At 41.2% G+C, this 23,029-nt stretch overlaps 1 protein-coding gene across 1 annotated transcript in view; it reads left to right on the top strand.

Annotated features, from left to right (window-relative positions):
• LOC126470624 (organic cation transporter protein) overlaps positions 1–23,029 on the top strand; it is a 652,913-nt gene that overhangs the window by 593,599 nt on the left and 36,285 nt on the right. Inside the window, exon 5 of the mRNA XM_050098587.1 lies at positions 14,952–15,109. Coding sequence (XP_049954544.1) covers positions 14,952–15,109 — 158 coding nt within the window. The remainder of the gene's footprint in view (positions 1–14,951; positions 15,110–23,029) is intronic.

Genomic DNA, 23,029 nt, shown 5'->3' with positions numbered 1-23,029 from the left:
TGCAATCGAGTGATTTTTTTTATTCCCTGGAATGAAATTCAGGTTAAAAATCTGAATATTTCAGACAGTTGAGGAGATTCAAACAGAATCGCAAATGGTACTAAACAGGCTCACTAAAAATTCATTCCAAGGAACTTTCAGTTCATGGGAAAAAAAAACGCTAGAAGCTGTGTATACCACCAATGAGACTACTTTGAAGGTGATGGTAATAAATAATGTCCAGGTAAAGTGTAATTTTATTTGTTGGTGTATTCCGGGAACGTTTGAGTAGCACCTCTAAGATCGATGCGTGAATTCGCTATCATCAGTATTTCACTTAGCAACTACGTCAGCGTCTCATGGTGTGTGGTGCTGGGTTATTTCTCACTCTTCCTGTTCCATTCGCAAACGATTAGTGGGAAAATGACTGTTGATCAATCAACATATCAGCTCTAATTTCTCTGATTTTCTTGTGGTCGTTTCACAAGAAGTATTTGGTAGGAAGTGAGATGACACCCAAGACTTCCTGGAACGTACTCTCTCAGAATTCTATATGTACATCTCTCCACAGTGGACAACCCCTCTCTTGTAGCGACCGTCACTGGTGTTCGTTGAACATCTCCATAACGCTCTCACACCTTCTAAATGATCCCTTGATGAAATGTGCCCTCTTCATTTGGTCTTCTCTATCTCTTCTATTAATCCTACTTGGCTGGGGTCCCATACTCAGGAGCAGTACTCAAGAACCGGCCGAATAAGTGTATTGTAAGCCCCTTCTTTCGTGGAATAATTACATTTCCTTAAGATCCTTCCAAGGAATCTTAACCTGGCATCAGCTTCTCCTCCAATTAGTGCTATCTGGTCATCACACTTTAGGTCGCCCTGGACAGTTACTCCTAGGTATTTTACGGTTTTTAATGGTTCTAGTCACTTTTCACCAACAGTGTTATCGAACAGTAATAGATCTCTTCGCCTATTTATGCACGATACATTACATTCATTTACATTCAGGATTAACCACCAATCCCTGCGCCAATCATCGTTCCTCTGCAGGTCTTCCTGAACTTCGCTACACTCTTCTGGTGTTGCAGCATTCCTGTGGACAACAGCATCGTCTCCAAACAGCGTCAACGAGCTCCCGACGTTATGCACTAGATCAGTTATATACCGGTATATTGCGAAAAGTGACGGTACTATCAAATTTCCTTGGGATACCTTTACATCCGACGTTTTCGTCCTGTTAAGAACAGTTTGTTTCTTTCTGTCTCCTAGGAAACCCGGAATCCTGTAACAAATCCGATCCAGTGCTCACTTCGCTCACATTTTGTTCAGTAAACGACAGTCCCGAGTGGTACAGTGCGCCTTCCAGATGTCAAGGCACAGCCCGTCAATATGGGCACTTTAGTTTACAGTACTCTTGATTTCATGGACGAACACCACTGCGATACATTTTCCCGTAAGGTAGAAATACCAAGACCGTAGACGAGACGATATTGAGCAATAACATTTTATTATAACAGAGTACATACAGCACATCTGCATTATATGAGATTCTAGACTGAACTGTCTTTCCCGAGCTCCACACAGATATTCAACACAACAGTGGAGACTCTCTGATCAGCGGTGTCTCTAACGCTGATGTCACCACAGGGCTCCCCCCCCCCCTTCCCCCCTCCTCCTTCAATAGTGCAGAGCACTATGGGTGGTTATCGAGCGAGGTGGCGCAGTGGTTAGCACACTGGATACGCATTCGGGAGGACGACGGTTCAATCCTGCGTCCGGCCATCCTGTTTTAGGTTTTCCGTGATTTCCCTAAATAGCTCCAGGCAAATGCCGGGATGGATCCTCTGAAAGGGCACGGACGACTTCCTTCCCCGTCCTTCCTTAATCCGATGAGACCGTTGACCTCGCTGTTTGGTCTCTTCCCCCAAACAACCCAACGCAACTGTGGGTGGTGATGCTTGGTAAGTGTTGTTAGTTTAGAGAGCGTGTGCAGATACACATGACCAGTTGTGTCGTAGTCGACTGCGACGCAGGGCACGACTGGACTGTTTCGTGGCGTCTAGTACTCAGCGGCGGTGGTGTAGAGATGATACGGCGCCAGGTGAGCGGTAGACGGCTGGGGGCGTCTGAAGCGGGACACGCTCAGCGCGGGCTGTGACTTTGGAGGCGGAGGCGAATAAACATCAGCACCGTTGTCAGGCAGATTGTGCGTTCTTCAAATGTCTTCGAAAAAACGACAATCTCGCCTACATTATGTGATCAAAAGTATCTAGACACTCCCAAAAACATACGTTTTTCATATTAGGTGCATTGTGCTGGCAGCTACTGACAGGTACTCCATATCAGCGATCTCAGTCGTCATTAGACATCGTGAGAGAGCAGATTGCGGCGCTCCGCGGAACTCAGGTACTTCGAACTTGGTCAGGTGAATAGGTATCACTTGTGTCATACGTCTGTAAGCGAGATTTACACACTCCTAAACATCCCTAGATCCACTGTCTTCGATGTGATAGTGAAATGGAAACGTGAAGTGGCACGTACAGCACAAAAGCGTACAGGTCGACCTCGTCTGTTGACTGACAGAGACCGCCGACAGTTGACGAGGGTCGTAATGTGTAATAGGCAGACATCTATCCAGACAATCACACAGGAATTCCAAACTGTATCAGGATCCACTGCAAGTACTATGAAACTTAGGCGGGAGGTGAAATAACTTGGATTTCATGGTCGAGCGGCTGCCCATAAGCCACACGTCACGCCGGTAAATGCCAAACGTCGCATCGCTTAGTGTAAGAAGCGTAAACATTGCACGATTGAACAGTAAAATTCGAAGGTGGTGGTGTTATGGTGTGATCGTGTTTTTCATGGAGGGAGATTGCATCCCTTGTTGTTTTGCGTGGCACTGCTACAGCACAGGTCAACATTAATGTTTAAAACGCCTTCTTGCTTCTCACTGTTGAGGAAAAATTCGGGGATGATAACTGCATCTTTCAACATGATCGAGCACCTGCTCATTATGCACGGCCTGTGGCGGAGTGGTTACACGACAGTAATATCCCTGTAATGGACTGCCCTGCACAGAGTCCTGACCTGAATCCAATAAAACACGTCTGGGATGTTTTGGAATGACAGCTTCGTGCCAGGCCTCACCGACCGACGTCGCTACCTCTCTTCAGTGCAGCAAACCGTGAAGAATGGACTACCATTCCCAAAGAGTGGTGCAGTGTGGTCAAGTGCGCCGGTGGCGTGTCCGCTTGATGTGGAGGCGATGAGATGTGTTCTGCATATGCAGGGGTGGCAGAGAGCCTTTTGTACAGCTTATGTGCACGTGCAAGTTATGCAGATATGTTGTGTGCAAGTTATACAGATATGTTGTGAAGGTGTTGGAGTAGAATATCATTTTCAGCACAGAGCATCTCCAATTCTTTGCGTGTTATCAGGCAATGCTGACGTGTCTTCGTGATAGCATTCATGGTCACCGAGCATTGTTTCATGATCAAAGATTGTGCAACATCTTTGTGGCTAGGAAGACTGGAAGAATGCACTCTGCATTGTCTTTAGTGGTATGAGGGCACAATTCCTCGTCGATAAGACTGAACTGGCCCTTCCTGGAATAATTTTTCACTGATAACACTGAGCTGCCCTTCCTGGATTGGTTCATCTGTCCCTATGCGCGTATCTAAGAACGTGTTGCACCTGCTCGTGGCAATGGTGATCCAGAGTTCTCCTTGACCACCGCCAGTGATTATGATGGTCGCTGTCATGTAGTCATGTAGACTTCTTTAGTGAGCCTGAGTATCTCTTTGCAATCGACAAAAGCTTCACAATTTAACTGTGCATCTCGATTGACGACTGGAGCTCGTCTCGTTGATGACAGTAGAATAACAATTTCTCCAGTGACAAACAACCGCCCAGAGCAGTATTTGTTTTGTGTACCTGTTGGAATAGCTTTGCCAGTCTGGAGCTCTGATCTTCCATAGCCTATGACAGCTTGTGACGCTGGCAACAAGCACAATCTGAGAATAACCCTATGATTACATTCTGATAAAATAACAAATTCGAGTGGCTGTGTTCAGTCATTGGTAGTTATTCTTGCAATACACGTCCCTGTTTGCTGGATGTATGTATAGTTTGTAACTTTCACCGCAAGCTATTTCATATCACAGAACATAGTATTCTTTAGTTGACAGCGATAAGCGTCCGGCATTACAGAAAGGGATGTCCCTCAGTGAGCTAGTGACCGGAGAGATTGGCCATCAATGATGACGTCAGTGAGATTTTCTGATATCTTGGTGACTGTCATCTATGCAGGATTTTCGTCTACGAAGACCTCACTTCCATAGATGGTCGCCTTACTTAATTTTCCTGAAGTCAGTTAGCTAGGCGAGCAGCTAGTACCTCTGAATCGCGACAGGGAGCGGCTGTGGCGTGTTGAAGGGCTATCTCTTCCACTGTATAGCGATGGGCTTCGTCCCATAGGTCGACTAAAATCGTGTGCGGCTGAGTGGCGTGAACAGAACTGTTATGATGGTAATTCTACATCTACATTTATACCCCGCAAGCCACCCAACGGTGTGTGCCACTGTCATTACCTCCCTTTCCTGTTCCAGTCACGTATGGTTCGCGGGAAGAACGACTACCAGAAAGCCTCCGTGCGCGCTCGAATCTCTCTAATTTTATATTCGTGATCTCCTCGGGAGGTATAACTAGGGGGAAGCAATATATTCGACACCTCATCCAGAAAAGCACCCTCTCGAAACCTAGTCAGCAAGCTACACCGCGATGCAGAGCGCCTCTCTTGCAGAGTCTGCCACTTGAGTTTGCTGAACATCTCCGTAACGCTATCATTCTTACCAAATAACCCTGTGACGAAATGCGCCGCTCTTCTTTGGATATTTTCTATCTCCTCCGTCAACCCGATCTGGTACGGATCCCACACTGATGAGCAACACTCAAGTATAGGTCGAACGAGTGTTTTGTAAGCCTCCTCCTTTCTTGATGGACTACATTTTCTAAGGAATCTCCCAATGAATCTCAACCTGACACCCGCCTTACCAACAATTAATTTTATATGATCATTCCACTTCAAATCGTTCCGCACGCATACTCCCAGATATTTTACAGAAGCAACTGCTACCAGTGTTTGTTCCGCTGTCATATAATCATACAATAAGGGATCCTTCTTTCTATATATTCGCAATACATTACATTTGTCTATGTTAAGGGTCAGTTGCCACTCCCTGCACCAAGTCCCTATCCGCTGCAGATCTTCCTGCATTTCGCTGCAATTTTCTAATGCTGCAACTCCTCTGTATACTACAGCATCATCCGCGAAAAGCCGCATGGAACTTCCGACACTATCTACTAGGTCTGGCTGCGTAGTAGTCTTCAAAAACTCGCCTTCTTTCTTCGCAGTACATTCAATGTGTCCAGGTCGTCCAATGTGGAAACACGCTGGGGTGTTGTCCTCTGTCTTCCAAATGTCTGTTCTTCTGTGGAGCCTTCTGCTTGGCATAGGAGTTGATTTTACCTGTGTTGTTGGAGTGCTGGGTTGTCGTTTGATGGCTGCAACGTAAGTGCAAGTGAGTCCATTCTTCCTTACGCGTTCTGGTGACAAGGTCGCCCACGTCCGGGGTCAAGAGGCAGTCACTTCCTCCACCCTCCAGTTCCTAGGTAAAAAAACATAGTGTAGTAAGGTGTTTCTCTCTCAATAAAATGATTTAAAAGTCGTTTTACGTAGGTTTTTAACAGGAGCAGAACTGGAACTTTTCTATAGTTAGTAACAAGTTGCCATTCGTCTTCCTAAATATTAAAAATACTCCACAACCCCAGATCTAGCCTTCCCCCCCTACCAACTATCGCATGGGCACCCATTGCTGATGACGGAGATTGACACTAATGACGGATGCATCTCTTCTTCAACATTCTCTATTACCTCCTGCTTTATGAGGTCGACATTCAAGGCTCTTATACCTTGTGTGATCATCTGACATTCCAGGCTGCCATACGCTGCTGTATCTCTTATCTTACGAATTGGTGTATGAAAGGGGCGAACCCATGGTGGTCTTCCACTACTGCCATAGTGGCCACATTCGGCAGACGGTAATATCTTTTTCGTCCACTTCGTTTGTGTTACATTTCCTCAATTCCCTGGCACCACATGATGAATTCCTCTGTTGTGACATACTTACCAGAAGAGTTCGGTACATGTCTTCTGCAGCTCATTTCATCAAGTGTGAGATGTTGTCAGTTTCTATCATGTCAGGATTCGCGATGTGGCGTAAGGCTGAAACATTCTGTGTGTACCACTGTATCGCTTCCCCATGATGTTGGTCCCTATTCTTCGGTTTTTCGTCCTGTAAGTGTACTTGCTGCTGATCGTCACCTAACGTTTTCTTCCATTTGTCCTGGAACTTTTACCAGCTGTATGCCTCTACGTTTTTCCTAACCACTAATGGCCTGTGCCATCCAAGGAGAAGTAAACATTTGCAAAACACCTTGTGTCATCCCATCTGTTGTATTTGTCGACTTGATCGAATACTTTCAGCCATTTTTGTCCATTCCTAACCAGTGTATCCGCAAACATCTGATGGATGCCTGATGTGCAACTGACTTTCTGCTGTTTTGGAGTCCATCTCTTTCCTGAATGTATGCGTCTTAGGAACGATACAATGCTTATAATTCGGTTTCTGTCCGTCTAGGCGACGGCTCTTCCATTGTCTAATTGAAGCCATAGTGATATAGATGTTGAGCACCCAACGTCTCCACCAACCAGTGGCACGTCTAAACCACAATCAAGGCTAAATCTGAAGGCAAAGTAGCTAAAGTACGTTTATTACTTACACCAACGCAAAGTCAGAACAGAACTGACCTCCAGGGTGGCGAGTGCAGTTATTTATACAAACATCAGATATTCCAGAATGCTGGTGTTCATACAAACGAATATTCCAGAACATACAAACATTACAAAACATAAGATATTTCAAGAACCTTCCACATAAGTAAAATACTAAATAACACATAACTGCAGATGAGTGGGTCTGAACTGGTAAACCCCAGCACACAAGCTAGTGACACCAATCACTACGCTACACTGCATGCAACACAGCCTGTAGCAGTATCAGCTCTTACATTAAAACTGTTGTGCTGTTACCCATTAAGTAACTTAAACTTATGATCGCTATTTTTGAAGCAAAACAAAGAAAAATTAATAATGTAATAATAAAGAGTTTATTTGTCCTCTACATAACCCCGACAAAATATTACCTGTAAATATAAAAATACATACAAAGCGAAATGTCAAGCTCTGTACGGCCTTCTGTTCGTAAAAAAATTTAAGCCTTTTAACTAAGATGGTTAATAAGGGACAATTGATTTCTCATCAGATCATTGATTCTGCTCCTGATTAAGAGAATAATGATTATGCTACCTTTGAATGGTGAAGATACTGTCCCTCTAATCTTAGCCAGTGAGCAGAGGAACAATTTTGGTAAACAGCTGAAAATCATATTTGCCTACTTATTATAATAAATTGACTAATTTTTATAAACAAGATCAATATTTTAATTTCATTATTATTAATGAAAACCTAAAATAATAATACAATTAGAATAATAAATAACGAAATACAATATAATAGAGGAAGATAGCTGCTTTAAAGCATACTGTTATATTCAGTACTTAATAAATAATTAGAATTTATCCCCTAAAGAATGAACAGGTTGAAATGATTAATTTCAAAATTTAAATAACAAGAAAATTCACCAAAAAAATTATTTTTTCCTGGAGAAGATAGATATCATAGAAGATGACTGACATTTAATTCTTCAATTAATACAGTAATGATTACAACACATTAACTACGAATTAACTGTAAAATCAACCTAAATAGAGGTTAGTAAGTATATTCTGCCTTTTCAACAACCCCAAACACAAAGTGCACAGTAGACAAAATTACTAAATGGAAAATTATTGTATGATGATCCACTTACATGAATAATAAACAATAATAAAATAAATGTATTCTCCAAAAGATACTAGACTATCAGTTATTATTTATTACACACTATACCTATTAATCCACCAACTATAAATAAGTAACTTAATTCAAAGTACACACTGGTGTCATTTCTACATTGGTCTGTAAAGTGTTGTTTATCGTCTTAATACTTTAATTTCTCTTGGGATGACAGTAAAATGTGATGAATGAATTTTAAACATTTCCCTATGAAATGAATATTCAAAGAAATTTTGGCTTCAGGTCCCAGAGTTCTTCAAATATATGTGATATGCTCATACAATTAATTTTATAAATCCAGTTGATAAAATAGAATAGTTTATACTTGATGTACTAAATATTTTCCACTTTCTTGTCAAACAGTATGTGAAGTAACATAAAACCCTGATAAAATTAATGTACAAGCTTCTACATGACCAAGAAAATCGAAATAAATGTTTGTAGAAGTGGAATCACAAACTCCTACCAGTTCAAAGAAAGATGAGTTTAAGTTTTGGTCAGTTAATAATATTATTACATAGCATTCCAGTATATGTAATGTTAGAAGATGAAGGGATGTAATAGATACTGATAAAACAAATAATGGTATTTGATCAGTCATCATACTTTTGAGCATGTCTTAGTTACTGTTCCAATAAAGTTAATTTGCACCTAAAATCGACAAAACACTTGGAAAATCTAATTAAGAAATTGTAATGCCTTTTGGTATTTCTTCATGACCAATAGACTTGCCAGTAGTGGAGAAACGTTTCATTCTTTACCAGCACCATTGTCTGTTACAGAAGATTTAAGAAAATTGCTAATGATATTGGAAAATTTAAAAACATTGTGTTTTTTGTAAAAGTTCAATATCTGGTGCCTGATTATTAATGCTGAAAAACACTTAACAAACCCACCTACTATAAAGAACATTATTAATGTGTGAGCTGTAGTAATTACAGTACATTATATGTTTGATAAGTCCCAGTTATAGATATAAATTGATCTAGTTTGGCTTCAGTAAGTATTCTTACTGATATTCTGACTATTTCTGCCCAGGCCATAATTTAAAAAATGAAGTACTGATCTCCTTATACATTCTTGAGAAGAATTATTTTTTAAGCAAGATGGCTTATGTATTTGGTCTTGTGTTGTAATGTTACTTCTGGAAAATCTTTCTCTCTTGCCATGAAATAAATTTTATATTCAAATGTGCTTCTATACTGCAATTCTTCACGTGTAAATTTCCACTAAGACTTAAAAGATTGGCCTTTTAATTATTGTTTTTAGGATTATTACTTTGCTGCAAATAAGTCCTTAACATAGAGTGATTAAAGTCAGTCTTGACATCACTTCTAGTGTTGCAATTATAACTATTATTGGTAGGTTAAAATTGGATTACAGAGTTTTAATGTTTATTGATCATAAACTTTCTGAATATGATATAATAAGGGCAGAAATCAAATTAATATATAACCATATAGTGTAACATTTGTTAATACCACTGTAACTGTTATTAAGGTTGCTGATTGTATAACAATTCATTTTTGTTGAAATCCAAGAAATGATGATAATCCATGTAATGTGAATAAAAATAAGAATAGTGTAAATGTAATTTCTGCTTTTTGCTAGTTAATTTAGAATTATGAAATACAGATTTACTGTTTTAATATTATGACTACAATTAATTCTAATTATGAATAACTAACAAAATATTTTGTCTTACAATTAGTGACATAATTATTCATTCTAATTGTCAAGTTTATGGGTGTATTAAATATTGCCACAGTGGTCCTAATATATCAGTAACAATTTTTAGAATTTCAGTTGAAAAAATGAAAGTTTTTATTTGATAACAGTAAGATAAAACTATTATTGGAGCAGTTATTTTGTCATGCATTAAACAAGTGATTAATCTTGATGCCTTCATAACTGTGCCAATCAAAACTGAAACAGTACACCTCCAATTTTCAATAATAATGTATATTTTAGTATTATTGACAGAACTGACTCTCTTTCCCACCCTTATGATTATTTTACCTATGAGAACTTTCCTGCAACGTCTACGCTATCTATTAGCTCTCTTCCCCCCAAACATCATGTGAGCCCTGCTTTGTTACTACTCATAAATCTAAATCCTCTTTGCTATACTGCATTGTTTATCCATATTTCTTCCTAAATTTTCCCACTCATCTATGTTACGCACACCCTTCACTGGTGGTGACCAACCTGGTGACATGTGACTTTTGTGACACCGTGTAGCAATGGTTGCTATTGTTACGACTGCGCCACACACTGTTCTACATACATCCCATCTCCCGGATCACAGCTACAACACTTTCCAGTGACTAACCACCACATTTAACCATCAAATCCACTCATCCCTCCTCAGTCATTGCTCCTGTCAGAATTTCATGTCTTTCCTTCTCCTTTCCAGCATGTAATCAAATATCCACGTGCCACAAATCCATCCTATTGCTCCTGGCACAACTTCTTCTGTCCTTTTTACTCCATGATCTTACACTATATCATCCAGTTCCCTTATAACTACCCAACACTTCCACTCACCCATTTCCTGCATCATTTCCCGTTTCCCAACACCATCCATATTCCAATCAACCCCTGCTCCATTTTTCTGCACCAGTTCAGGAAGGTATCCCTGTCCCTGGCTAAAACTCAGTCCCACATCTTGAGTCTTAAATCCTGTCTAAATTATGAAAAACCCCAATAGCCTAACAGTAAAAATTTCCTTCTCTGGATCCCACCATTCCTTTCACAGTGACATTCACAGTTTCATATCCCACCAACTCCACTGCAGAAATGCCTCTCCATGTCATAGGCCTACACATCTCAAAACTAAATCTACTCCCTCAACAAGATACTGCTGCTGTGCTATCCTTACTACTTACAAAGCATCTCAGAAATAGAAACCTTTGCACTCCAACACCTGGAAGAACTTCCCACACACAACCTCTATCAATTGTCTAGCCTGTTTGACACCTTACTCCCACCTTGGAAAACCAATATCCATCAACACCTATCCTACTCACAGTGAAACTCTTCACTGACTCCTCATAGCACCCAGATTCTACCTAGCTGACCTCTGCAGTTCATCAGATCCTTGAAAACTCCCTCCCAGCACCCCATAAAGCCTAGAAACTAGACAAACTCAAAGCACTGTTGTTAACCCTTCTGCCAAAGAAATATCAGTGCTATCCAAAGGCCTCACCTTCAGTTCCACACACAGGTTTAATGATGTTGGACTCGTCAAAGGCCTACTCTCCTTCTCCCAATCCCTACTGGAAACACTTCTTTGCTGCCAATGCCTCCATTGAAATTCAATCTCATCCCAACACTGAACTTTGTCAGTCTCAGTTCATACCACCATCCAATCATAACAGACTCCCTCCCCCGCCCCCCTCCCCCTCTCACCACCCACCAAACCACTCCCTTGTCACCTTCCAGAAATTCCCTACATCCAACTTGGCCTCACCATCCTTCCTCAGATTCCTTCTCAAGAACACTAAGCTATCTGTAGAAGAAAGGACAGTCATAAACAACCCGAAAACGGATCCTGACCTAATCATCCTCCCTGCAGACAAAGTATCCACCACTGTCATGATGAGTTGCAGTGGCTACCTGACAGGCCTCCACCAACAGTCTGATTCCTTCATCTACAAGCTCTGCCAAGGTTATCCCATCACATACCTCCAACATATCCTCCACTCCCTACTGAAAACCCATACACCCTTCCCAGAACCTTTCCTGCAAGTCCATCTCTCTCGTAATCCCAACAACAACCCACACATTCACCTTCTATATTCTCCCCAAAATCTACAAACCCAACGTTCCTGGACACCCACTTGTAGTTGGCTGTTGTGCTCCCATGGGAAGACTTTCCACTCCTGTTGACCAACACCTCAACCAATTCCCCAGAAACTAGCCTCTCTCAGCAAAGATACTAATCACTTCCGTCACCTCTTTACCTCCTGAATTAACACTTGTCACTGTTGACGACACTGAATATACACCAATATCCCTCATGCCCATGGCCTTGCTGCCATCAAACTCTACCTCTCCAATGTCATTCAGACTCCATACTCACCACCTCATTCCTTATACGCCTTACCAACTTCATCCTGAGTCTCAATTACTTTTCATTTGTAGGGAAGGTGTTCAAACAAATCCATGGCACATCCATGGACACCCACATATCACCCTTCTATGCCAAAATATTTATAAGCTATCTAGAGAAAACCTTCCTAGCCTCCCAAAACTCTCAACCCCTAGTCCAGTTTAGGTTCATTGATGTTATCTTCATGATCTGGACTCAGGGCCAAACTACAACAATCATCATTCCTTTACAACCTCAACACCTTCTCTCCCATCCTCTTCACCTGATCCTCCTCTACCCAACACAACAGCTTTCAGGACATCAACCTCCATTTCTCAGATGGTTCCAGCAACATGTATGTGCACATGAAACCTACTAAACACCAACAGCACCTGTATTTTGACACTTGCCATCCTTTGTACACCAAAAAATCCTTCCTATACAGCCTAGCCACCCATGGACAACGTATCTGCAGGGATGAGAACTCCCTTGCCCAGTATTCTGACGTCATCACAGAGGCCTTCCCATATGGGCAATATCCGTCAAACCTAGTCCACATACAGATTTCCCATGTCATAGCCTCATATGTCCCCAATCCTTCCACCACTGCCAAGTGTCAGCTACAAGAGAACCCTTCCTCATTACCCAGTATCATCTTCAACTGGAACAACTGAACCATGTCATTTGCCAGAGCATTGATTACCTCTCATTATGCCAAAAAATGAGGGACATTCTACTGAAGATCATTCTCAGCCCTCCTAAAATGGTATTCAGTCACCCATCCAACCTACACATCATCTTTGTCCATTCCTAAGCCACTTGCACTCCCAACTCCTTGCTTCATGGATCATATTCCTGTGGCAGACCATGGTGCAAGACCTGCACCTCCTACTCCAGTCCTGTCACAGCTTATCTAACACCACAGAGGCCATGCCACCTTGAAAGCAGCCCTACCCAATACCAGCTCCACTGCAAACACTTCTAACAACCCTACCACAACAAAGGTCAAAAATTAATTATGATTGTAGTGTTACTCACGCTGCTAAATATTGCATTTTTGGGCAACAACAGAGTTATATTATGTGGTAGGTATCATTAGAGCACAGTTAATAAACTCATTTCTTGAAATAATGGATAAACTAGGCACTCATCTTTTCGTGTTTCCCACGCTGGTCTCGTTGTGAACTCATGGCTCAATCATCGAAAATCTAGGTAGTGATGATTCCAAGCTCGGATGCAAAGAGGCCTAGGTGTTATTTTGTGATATTCAAAAGTTTTATAGATTTGTTTCATAAACCATTCTTGAAGATTAAACTTTTGCAAGTTAGGACAGTGATGATGTAAAAAAGTAATCAGCACTCCGAATTTAAGTTAACACTTCTTTTTTAATTAATTTTGTTGTAATATCATGTAAATCATTCCAAAACATCACTTCACAATATAAAACATACTTGAAAATATCTTCCTCACTGTTAAAGTTCACATTTCATAAACTGACTACAATTTGCGTCTTTTTAACGTGATGACCAAAGCTTGACACTCTAATAACCGCTTACGCGCCCAAACATCAGAGTTACAAGTACGTCAAAGATCATAGTGACAAAAGAAAGAATACACATAAGAATAATATCATTGCAATATATACATATCGATGTATCGAAGTGCCTCTACATTAATTAAATCAAATCTGAATGTTGTCACAGAAATATGTTAACTATTTTACAGAAAAACAGTAGAATATTGCTGGTATCGAGAGGTTGAGGTGAGGTGCCATAATGGTTACGTAACTCAAGTACCATTACACACTGCACAGTTTTTTATCTTGGTATGACTATCAACCATCTGTCCACCATAATGCCAAACTGTTGCCAAGAACCAAGTTGACCACCTGCTGTCACAATATGTATGACATGCTCAATTTTATTTATTGCTTCACAACCTGAGCAATCTGGATCTTCCCCTCCACCACCAGCTTCCCTGAAGTATGCAGGTGTGAGTTATCCTTGTAACACATCCTCCACTCCAATATTCATATTTTCCTTAGCCTGTAGTAACCCACTGTCTCTGCACCCTCCTCCCAACTGTTTCCTCTTCCCCTGTCTTGTCACACCCTCAAAATTAATGTTCCCATATCATCTTCAGCATGCACTGCTCTCTACCAACACCTACAATCCTGCATTACATGGCTAGCTGCTATACCTGCCAATCCTCCCTCCCACATAACTAACTGACAATCTCACCAAGTGGCCACCTTCCTCTGAGCTGCTTGCTACCCACCCCCAATCCCTGTCTCCTGCCTCCCTTTCCCACTACCCATCCCACTTGACACTGAACCCACCACAAGCAGTTCAACTGCCAAAATGTAGCACCAACACTGCTGGTCCAGCCAGCACGATGTAGGTTTTTCCATTTTCTTATTTATTTATTTTTTTTTTTTTTACTGTAGCTTGTAAAAGGATAACTCTGAAAGCTAGAAAATGTGCCTATTGACAACTCAGTGCTTCTGATTTTCTATGAGTAGTCTCCTTGAAGAGACAGATATTTATATTCCAAAGTTGTTGTAGTTTGTCACCTGTAGCAGCTCCTTCAATTTTTGAATCACCCTGTATAAAAAAATGTTAATTTATACACCTGAATGTTAACCGGGGCAAGTATTGTATAAATTCCATCTGTAATTTTAGTATGATGATAGATTTTAGTGTACTCCCTGAAAACATTTGCAATTTTGCAATGTAACTTGAAAAATCCAGTTTTTAGTTTGTAAATATGTATAATGTGTTTAACAGATCGCATAAATTGTATAGATAGAAAACACTTTTTTGTTGTATATTCCCTAATCTTCTTTGAAACGTTTCTTAGGTTTGGACGAAAGACTATATTTTACCTCTCAGCAGTAATGCAGCTTCTTCTTGGTGTTGGAGTGGCATTTATACCTGAATACTATACATTCCTAGTAATAAGATTCCTGTATGGAGTTTTTGGATCTGCAGGTTCCTACATCACAGGATTTGTAATGAGTAAGTAGTAAGAATATGTGTCACATAATGTGATGAAATCATTTTAACTTTCACCTTCGATTAAATTATCCACTCTGTGGAATCATCTTTTGTTTGGTGACAAACTATGCAAATTTTATAGCTGTATCTGAATCAAATATTTTCTCTGTAATTTCCTCCATTATTTATTTGTATGACCATTGATCTTTTTCTTTTTTTAAATCGTTGAGAGAAATAAAATACTCATTAACTGAAGTAAACTCCATCAGAGTAGTGTGTGATTTGCTAAAAATTTTAAATCATCACAAGTTAACGAAATTTACTAAAAGAATCTTTTTCTTTATTGAACAGTCATCTTACTGGTTGAATACATAGCTTTCAGATCATTGACTGGATTATGTAGTGAAAGTCCATAAATATTTTATCAAGACATCTATCTTAAAATTTTCAGGGATTGCTATTGCAGGTTGCTGACAAATGGTCATTCACAGAGTTGTCATTGGGTAGCTCATCTTTCGGGGACTTTGAACAGTGGTTAAAAACTCATGAAGGTGTTGCCACCAGACAGATGGTTGGTAGCACGCTGAGAGGCCTATGTCTAAAACTAAAGCTAGCACATCTGGACATGGGCAGGATCCCAAGAACTGCTTGGAGGGTAGAGTTGCAGTGCAGTTTTCTGCAAGAGGCTCTCATGCTGCTCTCAGCATTCTGTTGTGTTATCATTTCCTCTTTCACTTTTGTTTCTTGAGTATTTGAAATTTAGATAATATTAGTATGTGATTTTCTAGTGGCAGGTTTTTCTCAAATATATGTTCTTCTCAAATGTTGAAGCACAATGACTCCACTGAGATTCTTTACTAAATTTAATTTCTGTTCTTTGTTCATGTTTGCATCTGCCATTTATTAAAATTAATTCTGTAAAAATCTAGCTACTGAAAATCAATGTGCTAATTACTATGAGACCTCATGAAAACTGAGCCTCTGGTTGAGCCAAACTTGAACCACTCAAGCAAAAATATTGTATGTACATATTGTTGCAAACTCAACAAAGTAGAATTTCCAAACAACAGAGCCCTTTAATGTGGTGTGCATAATTTATGTTGCCAGCAATCCTTGGCTTTCCTTTGGGTGCAATTACACTTTTTTGAAAAGCTTGGAAAAAAACACCAGAGATGATAAATACTCTTACTAGTTGACAAACCATGATGTTATCTATATTTTTACATGACATTTAAATGACATCTAGCAGAGGAAGATTTGCTGATTTTGAGTCCTCCTCTCATAGAAAAACTGTGTCTTTATCATCAGTGTTTCCAAGATGTGGTGGCTAGGTGATCAATTGGAGGGTCTGAAAACTGTCTTGTAATAACAGGTGTCTCTTCTACTTCCATTCTCGATAGACTTTGGCTACTGTTTCACATCCATTGATGGACAAGCACCAACAGAGATTACTCTTCTCCTTTAAGTGCTCTATTAACCATATGGATGGATAAAAATGTAAACAAATAACTTGGCTCTTCTTTATTTCCTAGTTAACAACAATATGACAATGATAAATTGCTACTCACCATATAGAGGTGGTGTTGTCTTGTAGTCACATCTACATCTACATCTATACTCCGCGAGCCACCTTACGGTGTGTGGCGGAGGGTACTTATTGTACCACTATCTGATCCCCCCTTCCCTGTTCCATTCACGAATTGTGCGTGGGAAGAACGACTGCTTGTAAGTCTCCGTATTTGCTCTAATTTCTCGGATCTTTTCGTTGTGATCATTACGCGAGATATATGTGGGCGGTAGTAATATGTTGTCCATCTCTTCCCGGAATGTGCTCTCTCGTAATTTCGATAATAAACCTCCCCGTATTGTATAATGAAAATACTGCTAAATGTTTAAGCTTTTTGGAAAAAAAGTTTTTAAATCACATGACTGCTTTCAAAGGTACTGTGCCTTTGTGGGATAGGAGGTTCCTGTGACAGGATTGGAGTTGGTGGTAGTGGGAGGATGTATGGGACACATCTTGCATCAAGGTCGATTGCAAGGATATGAACCATGAGACAAGTGGTTTGGAGCAGAAATGAAGTAGGAATGGACAAGGATATTGTGTAAGTTCAGTGGGCAGTGGAATACCACTATGGAGTTTGTGGGGAGGATAGTGGGTACAGTATTCCTCTTTTCAGGGCATGATGAGAGGTATTCAAAACCCTGGCAAAGAATGTGCTCCAATATTGAACCCTTCCTGACTCAGTTCCTCCTCCATCCAATCCATCCAACTGTGATCTATCCCCACTGCCCCCAAATCACTCCCTGTTAACTTTCCCGAATCTGTCAACATGGAAACCACCTTATATCCACAGAGAGAACCACACTCTTCCACCTAAAAACTGATCTTGACCTTATAATGCTACTTGTTGACAAAAGCTCCACTGCTGTGGTTATGAACCACATTGATTTCCTGGCAGAGGGACTCCTCCAGCTCTCTGATACATCCACCAACATATTTTGTCATGGTGTCCCCATTCCAGAAATCCATCAGGATGTAATCCTTAGGTCTACTACCGAACCTCTTCCCTATCTCTCTCCCCACCCTCACCACTCACCACACTCCAGTCTTCTACATCCTTCCTAAAGTCCATAAACCCAACCACCTGGGATGCCATGTTGTGGCTGGTTATTGTGCCACCACTAAGAGAATCTCTGCTCTTGTGAACCTTCAGCAAATTACCCTTAACCTACCGCCGTATATAAAATAAACCACCCATTTCCTCCACAGACTCTCTACAGTGCCTGTTCCTGTTCCTCATATACTGCTCATCACTGTTGATGCTCTACACTAACATCCCCAATGCCCATGGCCTTGAACACAACTTTTCCCAATGCCAGATTGACTTCAAACCTCCTCCATGGTCATCATGATCAACTAGATCCCCACACTCAATTGCATAGAAGAGCCAAAGAAACTGCCTAGTATTGTGTAGGGCCCCCATGAGCATGCAGAACTACAGCAACACAATGTCGCATGGACTCAACTAATGTCTGAAGTAGCACTGGAGGGAACTGACATCATGAATCCTGCTATGTTGTCCATAAATCCATAAGAGTACGAGGAGGTGGAGATCTCTTCTGAACAGCACATTGCAAGGCAGCGCAGATATGCTCAATAGTGTTAATGCCTGGGGAGTTTCATGGCCAGAAGAAGTGTTTAAACTCAGAAGAGTGTTCCTGGAGCCACTCTGCAGCAATTATGGACGTGTGGGTGTCACATTGTCTTTCTGGAATTTCCCAAGTCCGTCAGAATGCACAACGGACATGAATGGAAGCAGGTGATCAGACAGGATGTTTACATATGTCTCACATGTCAGAGTCATCTCTAGACATATCAGGAGTTCCATATCACTCCAACTGCACATGGCCCACACCATTATAGAGCCTTCATCAGCTTGAATAGTCCCCTGCTGACATGCAGGGCCCATGAATTCATGAGGTTGTTTCCATACTCACACATGTCCATCCACTCAATACAATTTGAAACAAGATTCATCAGACCAGGCAACATGTTTCGAGTCATCAGCAGTCCAATGTTGGTGCTGACAGGCCCAGGTGAGGAGTAAAGCTTTGTGTCATGTAGTCATTAATGGTACACAAGTTGGCCTTTGGCTCCATAAGCCAATATTGAATGATGTTTCATTGAATAGTTCACACACTGACACTTGTTGATGTCCCAAGATTGAAATCTACAGCAATTTGTGGAAGGGTTGCACTTCTGTCATATTGAATGATTCTCTTCAGTCATTGTTGTTCACATTCTTGCAGGATCTTTTTCCAGCCACAGTGATGTCAGAGATTTGATGTTTTGCCAGATTCCTGATATTCGCAGTACACTCATGAGATGGTCATACAGGAAAATCCCTACTTCATCGCTACCTCAGAGATGCTGTGTCCCATTGCTCTTGCGCCAACTATAACAACACATTCGAACTCACTTAAATCTTGATAACATGCCACTGTAGCAGCAGTAACCAATCTAACAACTGTGCCACACACAAACTGTTTTGTATGGGTGTTGCCAACTGCACTGCCATTGTCTGCCTGTTTACATATCTCTGTATTTGTATACACATATCTATACCAGTTTCTTTGGTGCTTCATAGTAGTTCTCCTTTGAAAACATCACCTACAAACAGATCCATGGTACAAAAATGGGCATATACATGGCACTGTACTATGTCAACCTATTCAATGGCCACCCAGAATCCCAAACCCTTCAGTTGGTTCAGATTCAGCGATGACATCTTCATAATCAGGACAGAGGGTGAGGACACACTACCTACTTTCCTCCAGAATGTCAATACATTCTCCCCAACTCAGTTCATCTTGTCCTCCTTAAGTCAACAAACCACCTTCCTCAACATTGACCTCCATCTCAAAGATGTTTTTGTCAGCATCTCCATCCACATCAAATCTACCAACTACCAACAACACCTCCACTTCAACAGCTGCCATCCATTCCATACCAAGATGTCCCTTCCATACAACCTGGCACCCATGTTCGTTGCATCTGTAGTGGTGAGCAGTGCCTCTCCAAATATGTCAAGGGCCTCGATGAGACCTTCACAGATGAAAATTTCCCTCCCAACCCTGTCCAGAAGCAGATCTCTTGTGCCTTGTCTCTCCAGTCAGCTACCATCTCCCACATATCCACTGTCAGGCCACAAAGTAGGGTTCCTCTGATGACTCAGTACAACCCAGGACTGGAGAAACTGAATCACATTCTCCACCAGGGTTTCAACTACCTCTCACCATGCCTTGAAATGAGGAATATCCTATCCACTATCCTCGTCACCACTCCCACAGTGGTATTCTGCTAACCATTGAACCCACATGTCATCTTTGTCCATCTCTACTCCACCCCTGCTCCGAATCCTTTGCCTCATGGCTCAGATCCCTCCAACAGACCTAGCTGCAAGATGTGTTCCATCCTCCCACAAAAGCCTCCTCCAGTCCTGCAATAGGCACCTCCTATCCTGTCAGTGGCAGGGCTACTTGTGAAAGCAGTCGTGTGATCTACTAACTAAGCTGTAACCACTTAGCTGCTTTCAGTGTGGATGTGACAACTAACAAGCTGTCTGTCTGCAGGAATGGGTAATGCCAAACTGTGGTCGAGAGACAGTTGCTGAACATGCTGCCCAGCATGATATGCTTCACTTCAATGACTGCTTTACAGCTTACACCATCTGGATCCTTCCTATCAATGCTAGCTTTTCTGAACTGTGCATGTGAGAACTCTCCCTATAACATATCCTTCACTCCTGTAATCTTCTGTCCTTGGCATTCGCTAGTCCCTGTCCTCCCATTCCTAGCCCCATCCCTACTCCCATTATAGAACTACACACACCTTCTACCTCACCAATACATTTACAGGATTTTCCACTTCCTCACATCTTTCCTCACCCCTCTCCCTTTCCACCTGCAACCCCCATCACCACCACAGCCTCCCAACGCTAAACCTGGCAGGACGTCCTGTCCCCACCATATCCCTGCACACTCCCACAAGCAGTATGACATCCTCTCTCATCCCTACCCTCCTATCCTTCCCACTCCCAGTCCCATGCTATCCCCCCCCCCCCCCCCACCTGCCCTAGAATGCTGCATGTCAGACACAGGAGCAGTTCGCAATCAGGCCCCATGTCCAGAGACAGTGACCATATCGACTGTATTTTCTGACAGCTTTAATAATGCAACTCAATGCCTTCTCTATGTGGTGAGTGGCAATCTAGCCCTTTCATATTGTAGTTATTCCTTCCTGGACTTTCCATCATTTTATTTCCTATTTATTGTTTTTTCTAGGAGTAAGTAGACCTTCATGACATTATTAAACATTGTTGCTGTTATGTGTGCTCACTGTTTGGAGAAATATGAGCTTTGGCTATAAAATGATGTGACTGATGCTGTCACAGAGTAAGTACACAAAATAAATGACCAATAGCTGTGAAGCCTGAAGCCTTCCCAGTCGCATGCAGCATCTCTGTGGTTTGTAGGCAGATCAATGTGACTGTGTCCTTTGTTTGTGTAAGAGCTGTTACTTCGTTTTGCTATACTAATGATAAGTGAAATAATAGAGCAATGAATTGTCGTGAAGTCTCACACAAAACTTGGAAAAACTGATACTGAAACCTCTCTTCTACTAAAAGAAGCACATGGCAAAGACTGCTTATTATGTGTGTTAGGTTTTGAGTGGTTCAGGCATTCCCAAGATGGATGGTAAGAAGATGACTCATGCCCAGGGCATCCTTCAACATCAGAAACAGATGAAAATATTAAAAAAAGTAGGTAGTCCGATTAGATATGACCATCAGTTGAGTATTTGATTGCTTGCTGAAACTGTAAGAGTCGATAAACAAAAGTTAAATTTTACATGCCCAATTTAACATGAGAAAAATGTGTGTGAAACTGGTGCCAAAAATTCTCACAACTGAATAAAAAGCAGCTTCTGAAAATGTTCATTCTGACACTTTCAATATGATTTAAAATCGCCCTAATTTTATGTTATTGATTTTTCACTTATGACTGCGAATCTAAGCAGCAATCCAGGCATTAGAAGGGTCCAGTTTCACAGAAAGCAGAGAAAGCTTGAATGAGAAAATCATAATTCAAAGTGAGATTATCTTCTTTTTCTTTTTTTTTTGGGGGGGGGGGGGGGGGGGAGGGGTGTATCTTCAGTGGGTTCCTGAAGCTCAAACTGTTAAGCAAAATTACCACCTTGAGGTTCTTGCTCTACAGAAAATAAAAAAAAGACATTAAAAGGAACAAGGTTCCCATCCATTGAAGCAGTGAAAGAAAAAGTGGCATCATCAAGGAGCTCAAAGAGAAAGACTTCCAGCACTGTTTCCATCAATTGAAAATTCAGATTGAGCTTTGTAGGGACAGAGGAGGGGAGTATATTGAGGGTGACAATAACTACATATATACAAGGTGACACAAGAAATGTGTTACCATTTTGTTTTTGAATATGAACTTTATTGTCAATACAGTCTGCAAGGAACATATACTACAATGAAGAGCCATCCATGGAGATTTGTTCTAACTCAGTACATGCTCAATATGTCCACCATTTCGTTTCCTAACTTCCTTCAAACGAACACTGAAGTTAGTGATTACCCTACAGCACATGTCTTCTGTAATTTCACTGCAAGCTTGAAGAATATGGCTTCTGAGCTCCATTAAATCACATGGACGTTTTGGGAAAAATTTTTCCTTTAGGTACCCCCAAAGAAAAAAGTCACGTGGATTGAGGTCTGGACTATTGGGGTGCCAATTTTGTCCTTCATTGAAGCGACCTGGAAATCTGAGTGAAATGATCCACATGTCGAAATGCTCATGTAAAAATTCCAACACATTGTTTGCAGTATGTTGCCTTGCTCCATCTTGCATGAACCACTGCATGTTGAAGGGCAAGGCAGTAACAAGAAGCTGTGGAATAAAGCTATTGTGAAGCATGCTCAAATAACGCTCGCTGTTCGCAGTTTCTTCAAAGAAAAAGGGTCCAATAAGTCCGTGATTGGAAATTGCTGCCTATGCTGTAATCCTTGGAGCATAATGTTGTCGTTCATGAAGCACTTTTGGGTTTTCAGAGGCCCAAAAGTGTACATTTTGTTTGTTAACCACACCATCTAAATGAAAATGTGTCTCATCTGAAAACCAAATGTGTTGAGAGTTTCTTCCCTATCCTCTGCCCACTGAGCAAACAGTAGTCTCTGCTGCTTGTGTTCTTCAGTGAGCTTCTGTGCACAGGTCATCTTGTATGGGTACATATGGAGGTCACTTTTAAGAATGCGTTGAACGGAGCATCTGAATATTACCAGTTGCACTGCTGCCTTTCTACACGATTTCCTGGGACTTCTCTGTACAGCAACTCGTACCGCTTCAATATTCTCTGGCGAA

The sequence above is a fragment of the Schistocerca serialis genome, chromosome 3 (assembly GCF_023864345.2).
Source record: "Schistocerca serialis cubense isolate TAMUIC-IGC-003099 chromosome 3, iqSchSeri2.2, whole genome shotgun sequence".
Lineage (NCBI taxonomy): Eukaryota > Metazoa > Arthropoda > Insecta > Orthoptera > Acrididae > Schistocerca > Schistocerca serialis.
This window is presented reverse-complemented; position numbering and strand designations above follow the sequence as displayed.